The sequence below is a fragment of the Melospiza melodia genome, chromosome 1 (genome assembly GCF_035770615.1).
Source record: "Melospiza melodia melodia isolate bMelMel2 chromosome 1, bMelMel2.pri, whole genome shotgun sequence".
Taxonomy (NCBI): domain Eukaryota; kingdom Metazoa; phylum Chordata; class Aves; order Passeriformes; family Passerellidae; genus Melospiza; species Melospiza melodia.
The window spans coordinates 122,727,335-122,742,960 of record NC_086194.1 but is presented as its reverse complement, the minus strand read 5'-3'; the positions used below and the strand labels follow the sequence as shown (position 1 = coordinate 122,742,960).

The 15,626-nt window shown below is 39.3% G+C and overlaps 1 protein-coding gene across 9 annotated transcripts in view; it reads left to right on the top strand.

Annotated features, from left to right (window-relative positions):
* Positions 1 to 15,626, top strand: part of PTPRM (protein tyrosine phosphatase receptor type M) — a 441,289-nt gene that overhangs the window by 417,105 nt on the left and 8,558 nt on the right. For all 9 annotated transcript variants that reach the window (XM_063166391.1, XM_063166383.1, XM_063166378.1 and 6 more), the window contains 7 exons: positions 2,385 to 2,501; positions 6,825 to 6,979; positions 7,299 to 7,434; positions 8,019 to 8,168; positions 8,638 to 8,811; positions 11,568 to 11,699; positions 14,744 to 14,869. In XM_063166391.1, coding sequence (XP_063022461.1) covers positions 2,385 to 2,501; positions 6,825 to 6,979; positions 7,299 to 7,434; positions 8,019 to 8,168; positions 8,638 to 8,811; positions 11,568 to 11,699; positions 14,744 to 14,869 — 990 coding nt within the window. The remainder of the gene's footprint in view (positions 1 to 2,384; positions 2,502 to 6,824; positions 6,980 to 7,298; positions 7,435 to 8,018; positions 8,169 to 8,637; positions 8,812 to 11,567; positions 11,700 to 14,743; positions 14,870 to 15,626) is intronic.

The following is a 15,626-nucleotide window of genomic DNA, read 5'->3' as shown; positions in this document are numbered from 1 at the left end:
GTTTGCTCTCATTGCTGACAGTGATAGATAAGTTGTAGAGATGAACACACATTTGTCAGAGATCCTGTTGTTAGGGATCCTGGAAATGGCCCTCTGCTTGGTCCTTGGCTGGTGGAATCCTTCTGCTCTCTGGCACCCTGTCAGCTTCCTGGCTCTGGAGCATGGTGGGGGAAGCAGTCTTGCCATCCCTGCCCTGTTACAGGAGTGCCAAGCACTGTCCAGAGTCCCAGCTCCAGGCCTCTAACCATAGAAGGGAACTCTGGTGTTGCCAGTCGCCTTGAAACCACCCTTAATACCAGATGAAAGGTGAAGACTATAAAGAATATTTTTAGCCAATGCTATTGTGGTTACTAGGTGTGAAAGCAAGCACAGAAAAATAAATAAAAACCTGCTTATAAAGCTACCTGAACTTCAGCTCTGCTCTAGGAGCTTTCCATTAGTTGCATAAGCAGGAACAAGCTGTTAGGATGCTTGTATAATTTTGTGGCTGGGAGCCAGGGCTTCTGACCAGGCTACTCTTTTTCTGTGAAGAGGATCCTGATGTGGGGCTGTATTTTGCCAGCCCTTCAACTCAATTCTATTCAGATTTAAATTTTATCCTGCTAATGAGCCAGAAGAAGGGCCAGAACTACTGACCCTGCCTGGACAAACCTTTTACTTTATCAGCCAGTGTCACTCCTGTGATGTGGCAAGATTTCCCATCTATCCAGACAGTAAAGAAATATCGCACACAATTATCAGTGACATTCTGGAAACAAATGCTTAAGAAAATATATTTTCTTCTTCTTGACAGGATGGGGTTTGACTTTCTGCATAATGCTTTCTATACTGAACCTGGAGTTTGTATAAATAAATCATTTGAATCCTGCATTACAGTTTTCTGTGTTTGCTTATACACATGTTCATCTGTGTATAAGCAGTTTTACCTTTTGCTCAGGATTAAACATGGTAGTAATCCAAATATTTTTCCTTGAAAATAGGTCTGAGAAATTCTCTTATCAGTTGTGAAGTTTAATTTTTTTTTTCTATCAGTTTTCCATTGAATATTTAGAGCACTCAGGTTTTTTACTTGACTCATTGAAGTGCATATTTAGGTAAACTAGATTTATATGTATTAAAAGATAATTTTAAATTTTCCCTTTGGTGGGAGAAGGAGAGAGACAGTTCCATGCAGCAGATGTATAACAGGTGCCACTCCTAGCATGTACTGCACTCCTGGATGATGGCCAGATGCAGTGGTGATAGCAGAGCTATTACCATGATAACGCAGAGTAAAAGAGAGATGTAAGTAATGTGTTAGCTTCCCAGCCCACCACTTTGTCCACACAAATAGGAAGGAGGAGAAAATTCGTAAGTCAGTCAGCTATCTACATCATCAAATACAGTCCTCAAACCACCCACTTTTAAAAATAACAGTTTAGGTTGAGCTAAGTGAGATGAATCCCACCCATAATGTTTGGAGTTACCTGTAAATTAGTAGTTAAGCTGTGTAGAGTTATAATAGTTAAAGCCTGGACACAAATCTTAGCTCTTGACTTCAAGCACTGAGTTTTGCTATTCAACCTCTCATCAGTTCCTTTGGAAAGTTAATCTGAGAAAACAGGTGCCTTTCTAAAAATAATCATACAAGACATAGCTTGATTTAGAAGGAATCCACAAGAATCATCAAAGTCCAGCTCCTGGCCCTGCACAGCACCATCCCCAAGAGTCACACCCTGTGCCTGAAAGCATTGTCCAAGTGCTTCTTGAACTCTGTCAGGCTTGTGCTGTGACTTTTCTGGGGAGCCTGTTCCAGTGCCCAGCCACCCTCTGGGGGGAGAACCTTCTCCTGATACCCAACCCACACCTCCCGTGACATAGATTCAGGCCATTCCCTTGGTCCTTCACTGGTCAGCACAGAAAAGAGATCAGTGCTGCCCCTCCTCTTCCCCTCGTGAGGAAGCTCTGAACTGCCATGAGGTCTCCTTCCTGTCTGCAAAACACTTTTATTTTAGAAGATAGAAAGGTATTTTTGAGACAAATCAACAAGTAGAGGTTGGGGGAAAGACTTCTGGTGATATTTGTCCCTCTGGGCACACTCTGCTCTGGAAAGCACAGGAAATGAACAGTTACCATAGTTGAACTGTGCAGGGCATAAATATTCTTTGTGCTCCAAACAAATTTGCCTTACTTCACTAAGTGCAACACAAAGCTCATGAGAAACTCTGAAAGCTGTCTTAAAAAGAGAAGAGGCAATGTCCCTCAAACATTTACAGGTGCAGAAAATGTGACTGTTCTGTGCATGATTGCACTTTAAATCAGAAATCATTGCACAGAATGCAAAATGGATTCCCTATGAACTTTCTAAAATAAATGAACCTTAATTTCTTTTGTATCTTTTAAAGGTCAAATGCTGCAAATACTGGCCAGATGACACAGAGATATATAAAGACATTAAAGTTACCCCAATAGATACAGAGCTGCTGGCTGAATACGTGATTCGAACATTTGCTGTAGAAAAGGTAAGTTTCCAAATTCAGTTTTCTTAAATACATTGGTATCTGCCAAAGTAACTTACATGCAGATTCAACAAGGGAAAGTTAAATCTTTTGACTGACATCCTGGGTTTATAGGTTTTTTGGGTAAACTACTACCGCCCTCTTATGGTAATCTGTGTTTTTCTTCTTCAAATGCAGCAACTGTTCTGTGCTTTTCATCACTGTTGGCCCCTGCCTGAGTTAGAAAAAGTGATGTTCCTTGCCTAGGAGAAATCGAAGCCTTCCTCCCAGCAATCAATTGAAAAACACATTTGTGCTGCTTTCCCATCTTACATTCCCCACATTCATTTTCTGTCTGTACCAGAGGCTGCATGCAGCATTATTCAGAAGTCTGTGGTGGAGAATTCGGTTTTCTGTTGGGCCAGGGTGTGCCTGGTCTGCAGAGACAGAGCTGTAACAAATTACTGTTCTTCTCAAGGCAATTTCCCTTTTCACAGGAATCCATCCTTACATGGAGAGTTCCAGCCTGTGTGTTGTATTACTGTTTGTTAGAGTAATACCACACATTTGTTTGATGTTTTGTAGCCCGTAGAACTTGCAGCTCCCCAGCTGCAATGTATGGAAAACATAGAAATAACAAATAAGGCACTCACTGAAAGTGAGAATAGGCAGGGTCAGTCAGTGGTGAAGTGTACCATGCATTTTGTGTCAACTCAGCAGTTTCATTCAGAATTCATTAAAGAACAGAAAGGTTTTAATTGTATGTATCAGGACCCATTTGAGTTGCAGAACACCAAGGAAAGAGCCTCCTTGGTAAAACTAGATATTCCTAATAGCATACACCAAAGTAGTGCTCCATCACAACAGTAGATTTTCAACTAATTAGCTTAGAAAGCTTCTTTTGATTTAGTTGCAGTACCCATGATTTATTGGCTCTCTCTAATAATGAAATAGTATTCATTTATGGGTTTGAAGAACATAATATTTAGCATCAAAGAATCCTGCACCCAGGTACCTGAAACTGCCAAAATGACTACCCCACAGGGTCTCTGTACACACATCCAGAGTAACAAAGGAATTAGGGTTTTTTCCTGTTTTATTCTTCAATCTAATACTTAAATATGCATCAATACAGCAACCTGAGGGTAATGATAATAGAATTACGTGGTTTGAATGAATTGAAATATTGTATCATGTTTACCACTATACATATTGTAGACTGAATTGACTCAAGCCTGTTGTTTCCTTGCATTTAGGTATTTTTAATAAACAGATGAGAAACGTTGGCTACACTTTGAAGTAGATGAAGCACTGGTTGATTTCTATTCTGCAAATTTTAAGCTCATGCTTTGATGTTAGCTTTTCGCTTCTTAACTGGGACTGAAGAAAAGACCTAGAGGATTTTACAGTTGAACATAACCAAACTGTCTTGAATAAGTGCATTAGAACAGATAGAGATAAAAGGCACTAAACATTTTATTTCTTTTTAAAAATCTCCATCTGAAAAGATTTCATTTAGACACTGCGTTTTTTAATAGTTGGTAGTTTTTCAGTAAGCCTCTAAAAGCAGTGTCACTGTACTTTGAGTAAAGTACATTTGTTTTTACTCTATTTTCCATATTTTTTAACTCCTCCAATGTTACTGGAACATCAAGTCTGTACATTTCTTTCACCATCATTCTCTCAAGTTTATATTTTTGATGTACTGAGATTGGTACTTTTCACCTTCCCTAAGTCAAGGTGCATGATGAGACAGAGAGCGCCCTGACCAAACATGCAGATAATGCTAATTGAAAGGCGGTTTGTAACGCTTACCACTGGAGCCTCCATTCCAAAGTACTTGCAGATTTCACTAACAGGAGCTTCAGTAATTCAACAGGAAAAAAATTCCAGAGTTCTGTGCCTTAGGTGGCCTAACCCCCTGTGTCAGGCTGACTTCTGGGGACAACATCTGAAATCCAGAATGATTAAAGATTTAACACATAGGAACTGCAAGGGTGGAGTTAAGAGAACTGGCCTTGTCCATTGTGGCAGATGAGGAGGAGGGATAAGGAAGATGTAATTGCAGCCTCAGGTTCTTCGTAGATGTGCAGAAAATCAGAGGAATCAAATTCTCCAAGACCTTTAGTTCCTTCTGACTGTCCTTTCTGTTTGTTGATGAACATCTCATACCTGCTCATAAAGTACAATTTAGAAGTTGATTTGCTTGAAGATAAAGTGATCACTTACTTCAGTTTTGTTGGGTTTTTTTAATGGACATTGAGTAGTCAGAGTATAATGCTGAGAAAATTGAAGCCAAAAGTGCAGCCTGATTTTGAAGACTGTTTCCTAGGTATGCTTTACATTGTGTGAATAAGCAGTTCCTTTGGAGCAGTTTCTTTACAGCACAACAGTTAACTCAGATGAATAAGTCATACATGAATAGTAAAATACAGCAGCAGCATAAGTTTTTGTATAATTTTTTAACATCCTAGGGTTTAGCAGTGTACAGCATTTTCTGTTTGTTTCATCTGTATAGTCTTTCCCAGATGAGCATATGCTTTTATGATTCATGCAGTTGTGTGCTATTTTGGGTTTAGAAACCAGCAGGAAAGCTAGATATAAAAGTCATTCCTTTGTAGATATAATAAGAAAACTCATTATAAAAGTATCCTATATGCAAAACCTTTCCTAAGTGTCTGTTAACAATGGCAGACAAAAATTCAGTCAGCCTGACAGACAGCCTGTTCACAACTAAGGCAGAGTATGTACAGGACATAACCTGATCTGTGTAGCAGCCAGGCACATTGCTTTGGAGGGGCAGTTTGTTTTTTGTAAATTGTTTGAAAATCTCAGCTGTACACTGCAAGAAGAATTTGTATGGGTTACTCACTTCAGTCCTCAGCTTGTATAGTCATGGCATTGTTTTTTTTCTATGGGATCTTTGTTTCTTTGGGGGTCATGGGCAGTTGTTACAAGCAGTATAAAAGTGTTTGAGGCACTACCTTCACCTAAGCAGAGCTATTTGCAGAGTTGAAGGCCTTGCTTACAGTAGCAGAGATGCATTAACTACCACACTCTAAAATCCCCAGAGAGCAGGGACTAAATTGTATTCAAATGTGTGTGGTAGACTGTCTTAAAATGCAAATTGTTTTGTCTATTCCTGGATTTCATTATGTTTTAAAATTGGTTTTTAGGATAGAAGGTCATTTCTGTTTAAAGGGTGTGATATCCTCAGTCCACACCACTGCCTCATATGCTCTTAATCCTCTCCCTTGCCTGCCTTTTTTGTGTCTATTTTCAGGGGAGATGAGATATTCCTCTGAGCAGATGCCCTGTCTCCACAGACCCCCAGCCTGAGCTGTCAGAGCATCAGAGGCTCCAACATACACTAAGGCCTCTCTAGTCCTGACATGTCCAAAATTTCTCCACCACTGAAAATCCCAGACTAATGCATAATAGCAGTAAATTAGGAAGCTTATATTACTTATTATTCAAAGAGAATAAAACCTTTTATATTCCATCTAGCTCAAGACAGGAAATCCATCTCTAAAAAGAAAAGCTGTAAAGTACCAGTTACTAGTATTGTTGACATTTAGTCCAGCCTAGACATGATATGCCATAATTTTGCTATTTGTTTATGAGCTATGTATGATGGCCTCCAGTTTGTGGATTTCTAATGAGAATGAAATACTGGCAGCTGCATTTTGAGATGGGGAAGGGAAAATACAACCAGTAAGAAAATAAAACTTATACTCTTCTGATATCCAGACTGTTCCCCAAAGTCACATGGGAAATTACTTACACAATCAGCTTCTCATTCACACTTGTCTCACTATATCCATGTCCTTGTAGACTGTGGCAAATCACCTGAACAGTGAGCATGTGGAGGGCTACAAACACAGCCCCTATGATTGAAGGTGCAAAAAGATTTGCTATTATTCAGCTTTTTCTTTCAGACCAATGAAGGGGACAAATGAAAATTATGCTGAAGCTGTAGTGCTCTGAAGTCAGCAGCAAAACCCCTGTGGAGGGCAGTGGGGGAAAAAAAAGGTCATCAGTGCTCTGTGTTCAGCCTCACTGCTGACCTGTTCTGTGATCATGGCATGCATCTTAAGGCCACAGTTTGCAAAGCAGCCTAGTACTTAAATACAGAGATGAGCATTTCTCTTGTTGCTAAAAGTTTCAATCTAATGTTTACTTACCTAATTTTGTTGGAAGGCTTTGAAACCAGTTAATACCCAACCTTTGAGCTTGCTCTCCTGCTGTGAGGAAGCTCTCCAGCAGTCTGTACGGATTGTGTTGGTAGGGGGTGCTTTTCAGCAAGGCTCAGGCTTTTGAAAATTTCAACCCTTGTCTTTTCACCAGAGAGGTGCTCATGAGATTCGGGAGATACGTCAGTTCCACTTCACGGGCTGGCCAGACCATGGTGTCCCATACCATGCCACGGGCCTGCTGGGATTTGTACGGCAGGTCAAAGCCAAGAGTCCACCCAATGCTGGGCCTCTGGTGGTTCACTGCAGGTAGGTAAAACAGAAATCTCTCTGCTGTGGTTTGTGTTAAACTCAAGACCTGCTTTTGCTTCTCCTTTACTGTGTATTCTCATACAGGCTGCCAAAGCCACTGTAGGTCTGCTCAAAAAATACTGTAAACCAGAATACATATATATTATACATATTTGGATATATAAATAAGAGTAAGAAAGCTGAGTCTGAAGTTCTGCAAGTGCCTGGCTCAATTTCAGTAATCATCCAAATGATCAAGCACCAGTGAGATGAACCCTACACCCTTTACATTTCCAATACCCTGCTGCATATTAACTGTGCTCTTCTTCTGCTTCAGTGCTGGCGCTGGCAGAACTGGATGTTTCATTGTCATTGACATCATGCTAGATATGGCAGAACGAGAAGGCGTCGTGGACATCTACAACTGTGTGAGAGAGCTTCGATCCCGCAGAGTTAACATGGTGCAGACCGAGGTATTGCTCATCTACTGGAAGACTGCTTTGCAAGAAGAAATGCCCTTCTAGCCCATAAAGATAGAGCTTTGTAGTTGGTTGGCACCCTCCAGAAAGTAGTTTCCTCGGTCATATGCACAAAATAGTCTCTGCACAAACCTGAAGACCCCTTTCCCAAATAAGTGCACAGTTATGCCTCACTGAAGGTTCATAATGTTTCTTAAAAAATGGGGGAAATCAGGAATGTTTTCTCTCTGGGAATGATTCATTCTGGAGTACATCTTGTTGAGGTTTAGTTTCATGATAGCACCTACAGAACCGCCCAGAGGAATGAGAAAACCAGAAACATTCTGAGTTTTGTGTTATGGAATGTTACTGCACTTCTCTAACTACTTGTAGTTTGTTTAAGACAATCTTTATATATTAATTTCCAAATGAGTGGGATAAAGTTTTTTAAACTGTGGTCGTTACTTCTGGTCTTGCTTCAGTGCTGGTAAACTGAAGAGTGAAGTAGCAACCATATTAGTTGCTATGTTTTATTTACCAAAATACTAATGGTCTATGCATTCCATGTCAGTAACTATCTGCTTTAATTGCTTAACCAGGAACAGTATGTATTCATCCATGATGCTATCCTGGAAGCCTGTCTTTGTGGGGACACAACTATTCCAGCTTCTCAAGTCAGGTCTGCTTACTATGAAATGAATAAACTAGATCCTCAAACAAACTCAAGCCAGATCAAAGAGGAATTTAGGGTAAGTAGTGGCTTACATTGCCTAGAAGCTGTAGAGTTTAGCTATAGTAAAGACTTCTGCTTAAGTTTTTATAGACATATGAATTTTGTAACAGGTCTACGAGTGAAAGATGTCAAAAAAAGGGAAAAATAACATGTCACTCATCTCTACTGAGTAATGCTGAATCATAAAATAATGCAGTGGGGTAGTAGTAAAATATTCATTTTACTCGAGGGTAGTATGTTGATCCTTCTGTTGTCCTTTCTCCAGAAAGCAGGCTACTCCACAGCTGTCTGTGAGGTTGTTTTTCATAATCCTATGCTCCCAGGATTTCTCTGCTTCCAAAGCCTGCTGACTGTGATGTGTTTTCATTTCTCGGCATATTGATTCCCGCTGAAGCTGAATGCTGAGCTGATCTATTCTTAAATATTTTGGGTTGCTTTCAGTGCAGTGCTAATTTTTCTGTTGCATTGTTTACTCTCCTTGAAAGACTTTAAATATGGTGACTCCGACGCTGCGCGTTGAGGATTGCAGCATCGCGCTCTTGCCGCGAAACCACGAGAAGAATCGCTGCATGGATGTGCTGCCTCCAGACAGATGCCTGCCTTTCCTCATCACGATAGATGGGGAGAGCAGTAACTACATCAATGCTGCACTGATGGATGTAAGTCTGCACCACAGCATTAATAATAAAAAGGCAATAAGCAGCCCTCCAAACTGAGCCGTGCTAGAAAATGGAGTCAGCGTAAGAAGGAAAACCTTCTGGCTTGTTTTGTTTCCCAGAAGCATGGCACAAAATCTTTACACTCCCAAGTACATTTAGGATCACACATATGTTATGTCACAGCCAAGGTTCCAAAGCCATGCTCAGAGAGCAATTCAGGGAGTTTTGATAAATTGAATGTGTCTGGATTTCTCCCTAGTGCTTGAATTTTTAACCATCTGGCCTAGGAAAACAAGAGTTACCTATTAAGAGATACAGGCAGTTAAATAGAATAATAAGGTTTGCAGCAATATTTCAGTTCCCTTTGTTTATAATTTAAACAGTAATTAACAAAAAAAATAATTGTCTGTCAACACAAGATAGTACACAAGCCATTACTTCAGCCTTCCTGTTTATTTCTGCTTGAATGAATGGTTCCTCTTCATGTGTGTGTGGAGTTTTTTCCCAAATGCATCTATGGCAATTCTAATCCTTGTAATAGAGTAACAGTAAAAAGACACTTAAACTGCCTTTACGGTCTGTAGATATTTATAGCCTATTTTTGACAATTTACAGCTATAGTCATTACTGTTGTCAAACACATAAACAACAAGAAAAAAGAGGTTAGTAAGGAAGGAACACATTGTAAATGGCCTTTTTAAAAAGTGAAGCTAGGGTAATAACAGTTTATTGCAGTTTTTTTCGTTTCTTTCCTTCCAAGTTCTCAAAGCCTTTTCCTAAAATGAGCTGAAGTTCAAAACACTCCTGTGAATATGTATCTTTTAGTTTATCTATGTAGAGAAACTGAGAACAGAAGTGTAATTGACTTGTCTAGCCTCTCACAGTAGGTCAATGACATTTAATATTAGAACAGAGCTCCTTAATTTGTGGTCTGTGATTGTGCCATTACATTGTCTTCTTTCCTGGAGACTTCAGTACTGTTTTGTTCTGTGAATTAAGTAATGCTCAGAAAGAGCAGGGCCTTAATACTTGCTTTGAAGATGCTTCCTTTCTTCACTATTGAAACAATGGGCTACATGCAGATCTGTGTCTAGGCGAAAGGTTCCAGGCAGGAGGTGATTTGGGTTGCTTTCCACCTTGAAGCATGCTTCTGCAGCATCCCTGCACTGATAGACAAGGGCAGACATTTGTTCATCTCTCTAAACACTCAATCTCCAGCAAGCAAGATTAAGTGTGTCCCCCTCTCCACTTGAATCCATTGAGGTGTTGTTGAATCACCTCATCTAAGCCTTTCAGAGCTCATTTCAAGCAAAAGAGGCAGCAAGCATAGTTTTCCTTATTCAGTATCAGAATGAGTTTGAGAATAGTGTTCCCAAAAGAACTTCTGAGAACCCTAATTGAATGAATAACGGAGACCCGTTTGGACCTCTCATCTGCATGAAAATTCCAGCAAGGCAGGACCAGTAGGACAGAAAGCAAATGCTTAATGTATGAGGAGCATCATTACCTGCTGGTTGCCATGTGCTGAAACAAAGAACCAAAGTTTTGCATGTCTGCATCTGTACCCAAAACAGTGGAATCATTTTCTGTGGTCTCCTCAGTGATTATCTGTGAAAGAACAATCATAGAATATCCTGAGTTGGAAGGGACCCATAAGGATCACCAAATCCCATAATTGCTAGGGTTGGAAGAGACCTCTGGAGATCATGTGGTCTGACCCCTCCTGCCAAGGAGGGTCACCCTGAGCAGGTGACATGGGAACGTGTCCAGGTGGGTGTTGAATGTCTCCAGAGAGGGAGACTCCATGACCTCCCTAGGCAGCCTGTTCCAGTGCTCTGACAGCTCAGTGTAAATAAATTCTTCCTCACCTTCAGGCTGGAACTTCCTGTGTTTTAGCTTATGGCCATTGCTTCCTGTCCTTTCACTGGGCACCACCAAAAGGAGTCTGGCACTGTCCTCTTGGCACCTGCCAAAGTCAAAGCCACCAAAGTCCAAATCCTGGCCCTGCACAGGACAGCCCCAGGAATCCAACCACTTGCCTACGGTAGCTGATGTGATTGGATCTCTGTTGTGGTGCAGATGGTTCAGTTCAAGGCATGTAGAGACTTCCCCACCCTCCTTAATGAAGGCAGTGGCACCCCCTCCCAAAAATTGCCTCAGTATGGCCAGAGTACCTTTCAACACTCAGAAGGATATAAGTGAAAATGTTGGTTTGAGATCCACAGGGGAAAAGTTCCAGCAAACAGCTCAGTCAATGACATACTCTGGTACTAAAAGAAACAAAGAGCACTGAAATTTATCCCCTGGGTATCTTCACTGCTGTCAGATAGACCAGAATTTCAACAATATTTCTGAAGAATAACTAGATATTTCCTTTCACAGGCATCCTTCAAATTTAGAGCTAAATGCAAACAGCCAAGATTAATCTGTCCATTAACAGCTCAAAACAAACCCGTTGCTCAAAATCTTGTAGGAGTTACATTGGAAGCAAAAGCCTCTGATGATTTTACTCTATGCCTGTGGCATGAAATACATTTTAGAAATATAACATTTGTAGAAGTTATATCCTTCCCAAATGCAGTTTATTAACTTTGAAGCATATAAGTTCTCAGAAAAGAGATGAAAACAATATATTAATTATACAGAAAATAGAAATAATGCTTTCAGTCCTGAAGTTTTGGGGCTATGACTGACATTCTGCTAAATGGATTTTTCTCTGTTGCCATTCTTCTCATCATCTTGTTACTTCTTTGCAGAGCTACAAGCAACCATCAGCTTTTATAGTTACGCAGCATCCCTTACCAAATACTGTCAAAGATTTCTGGAGACTGGTCCTAGATTATCACTGCACTTCAGTAGTTATGTTGAATGATGTGGATCCTGCACAAGTAAGTCCAGAAAAATGCTTCATTTAAAAGAGGAGTGCTAGTGCCTCAGCATTACAGAACAGCTTTAGGATGTAATTAGTTTTTTTAAAACAACATTAAATACTTACACTCTAAAACATTGATTTGTAGCTTGCAGATACTCATAGGGGAAGAGGAATAAATCAGACCATCAGCAGCTTCTCCTCCAAAATGTTAGTGCACACAGACATAAATGCATGCACCTGTTATTTATTCTAAGAGAACATGTTTTGGGAAGGGCTGCTAAAACCCAAAAATTAAGGTTGTAGAATTCTGACTCAAGTCTGAAACATGCTGTAGTGGCCAAAATCATGAACAGAAGCCAACATTCATTCATTAGCCTGCCTGAAACAGATCAGTGACCTTGGTCTCCTTACCAGGGAATAGGTGTTCCCAGAGTGAAAATCTGTGTTGTGTATTGCACAAAATGATGTGATGAGCAAGGAGATAGGAACTAAACTAGGAGAGAGGAGCTAAAGATTGGAGACTAAGCATCCTTTGGAAGAGAAAAGAGGGCAATGAAACGTGTAGGGGAATGTAATTACCTTACAAAAGAGTTGCACATGCTGAACATGTTGTTCAGAAAATTGGAAAACTGAACCTACTGGTTGGCAATTTAATCACTAGAATTAATCACTTAGTGTCCCAGAGCCTGGGTTACAACTGCACAATTCCAAGTTCTTACAAAGATATAATTTCCTTAGTTCCAACAAACTGCACCAGCCCTCTGCTGGAATAATGTGGTGGTAATCTGGATTCTGAATATGTAAATATTTGTTAATTATTGGTTAAGAGCAATTGTGATTTTTTAGAACAGACTGCAGGTCATTTAATGATCAAGAATCTTTTTAGCTTTGTTTGGCATTGCATATACTTAAAAAATATTTCCTCTTATTTTTAATATGTAGAATTTGTTTTTAAAAGATACTGATCTTCCTTTTGGTCTTTCAAAGGAACATGTAGGAATTCCACACACTGTTTTAAAGACTAAATTTCTGATTCTAAGCTCTGCACTGTCTCTACAGGGAGGAAAAACAGAAATGAAAGACAAAACTTTCATTCATGAATCTAAGATTATTTTCTGAGTGAATAAGGAAAGACTCAAGGGAGACAGAGTGTTTTTTAATTTGTTGGCTGTGTTTTGAATTTACAACAGGGCATGGCTATTCCAAGCATGTATTAGCCTCACAGGATTTAAAAGCTATTGGGATATGCAGTTAATGCACCTGCTTCTGCAGTATGTTAAACCTTTTACCTCTTAATGGAGTAACAATCTTTTCATTAGGAATAAATCTCAAAACCCTCAGAGCAAACAGAAGTGGAGAGAGGGCAAAGCTTATTAAAAACACACATTACATTCAGATTTATTAATAATTACTGTTATGATTATTATTTATGTATATGTGAAGTGTTTACAGTTCTGTTTAGATATTACCATTTATGTGGATTGTTGTGCTCTATTGGGAAATGAAATTCAACCCTTCACTGTGGCTCTGACTTGAAGAGAGTCGCTAGCATCACTTGCATGCAAAATGTGCCAACTTAAATGCTTTTGGTTTCTTTCGAACTTGAAAATCATAGCTTCCTAAAACAGCCCCAGCAAACAGCTCTGCTTATTATCATTTAAGCATTTTTCAGAGATCTGTTAGAACTGTATTCCTATGTATTTGAAGGATGAGTACTAAACTGTGCACATGTTAAATGATCTGAGCACTGGCATTTGCAACAGTTGTATGCATTGCATTTTGCTATCCTGTACACCAGCATATTTCATAATAACAATTTGTGTCACATCTAGACAATATTTGGAAAGCAGTTGTCTCAGCAGACCATATCATTGGGAGGGTTAAAAAATGAAAACATATTTTCCTACTCAAAATTTTGGAGTTTAACTTGTTAACGTGATATCCTGCAAATCAGAGCCTGTTTTCTTTTTTAATTGGTGTAGTAAATGGTTATGTTTTCGTAAAATGTAGTCATCTCTAAACAACTTTGTTGAGGACTATGTATTGTAAGAAATGCAAAACAACATCTGGAGTAAATGTGATTTGTCAGCTCAGCTCTGGATCACCAACAGCAATGCAGCAGAATGAAGACCACAGCTGTTTTACTGATTGAAATAAAAAGTTCCAAATATGACATCAATGCTTCTGCAAGCAAACAAAATTTCATGAGTTCATATTTAATTTTGGTGAATGCTTACAAAAGCTGCATGCTGAAACTGCTCTAAATATCCCTGGCAAAAAAAAATCATTAGGATTTTTATGAAAAAATAGGCAGATTCTAGCTACGAAAACCTTCTTGCAAAGTGTTGATTCAATCTTTAAAGTATTAACACAGACGGTAATTGGTTCATGGATTAAGCCATTGTTATATTATTAGACACTAAAACCATGCAAGATAATAGTAATTTTAATTTGTGATCTTTAGATACCTAGCATTAATTTTTTCTGAGAACTGAAGAAATCATAATTAATATTTTGAGGTCTCACTAATAAGATGAAATTAAGCAATTATTGAAAGTTTAAAGCAATGCTAATATTAGCCAGTATTATCGGTCACAGGTGAAAAACATGAAAGTTAAGTCCTGAGTTTTGAGAATTTATGTACCTTTCCTAGCATAAATCACATGCAGTTTGAATTATTAGCAGCTATTCAGGGCAGTTGTAGGTCCCAGGCCTTTGGTCTTTAGCCTCCGCTGTCTCCAAGATATGGCAATATTTGTCAGCCTCTCCCTGTCTAGTCATAATATATTGTAGAAGTAATGCTGAGTGTCAGAAGTGTTTTACTCCAGGCACCAGACACTGAAAGTACAGCAGCAGGAACCAGCATGTTAGGTACATGGAAAGATGTTATGAAAGCAGAGAGCTCGAAACCGAACTTGGTGCATCGTGTGCTGTATAAAGATACTGTGCAAGAATTCCAGTAGTACATGTATGACAAATTCAAATACAGGTGAGTATATTGAGGCAGCATGAAATCCAAGGTGATTAACTGTGTTCTTTTTTGTCCATGGTCTCCTGTAGCTCTGTCCTCAGTACTGGCCAGAAAATGGAGTGCACCGGCACGGTCCCATTCAGGTGGAGTTTGTATCGGCTGACTTGGAAGAAGACATCATCAGCCGGATATTCCGAATTTATAATGCAGCCAGGGTAAGGATCTTATTTCCAAAACAGTTTTGTCTCAGTAGATGAGCTGAGTCTACTCAAATCATAAAAATGAAAGCTAAACTCACATAGAACCATTTTCATTTTTCAGCATATTTATTTGAAAGCAATGGCGCAATACTGAGTCACAGCACAATTAGAGGATAAAAAAGACTTCTATGTATAATAAAAGTAAAAGAAAAAATTTAATACATATCTCAAGTGTGTTAAATGCAAATGAAATAAATGCAGCATTCAGATTGTATGATAGCCAAAAAATGCTGAAATCAGTGCTGTTTTCAATAGTTTGAAATTAGCCATCTTGTATATTTGTATCCTGTGTTATGTGAAGAAAGCTGTGCACCAGTTTATGTTAGTTATGTTTTTCAATAGCAATCCAAGCCTCTTAGTGAAGATCCTCTCCCAATAACCACACTTCATAACATATGTAACCACTTCAGAAGGGCAAGCAGGTTGTTCTTGTATCCAGCTTTTATGCTCCCATAAAGTTGACAGAAGACTAAACAAGGCATTTCTTCCAAGCTGAGTGGAAAAAAGATTCCACCACAGACCAGATATCTGGTCCCATCCAGGGAGCCTTTGCAATGGGACTCGTATCAGCCACCAAAAAGCTGTAGTTAGGAGTAAGCAGGACTCCGTTCAGAAAAATAATCAAGAACTTCCCTGGGACCTGTTAGCTCGATGGACAGGGAAAGACACCAAAAACATGTTAATATCCAAATGGGGAAGCAGATTGTAAAGC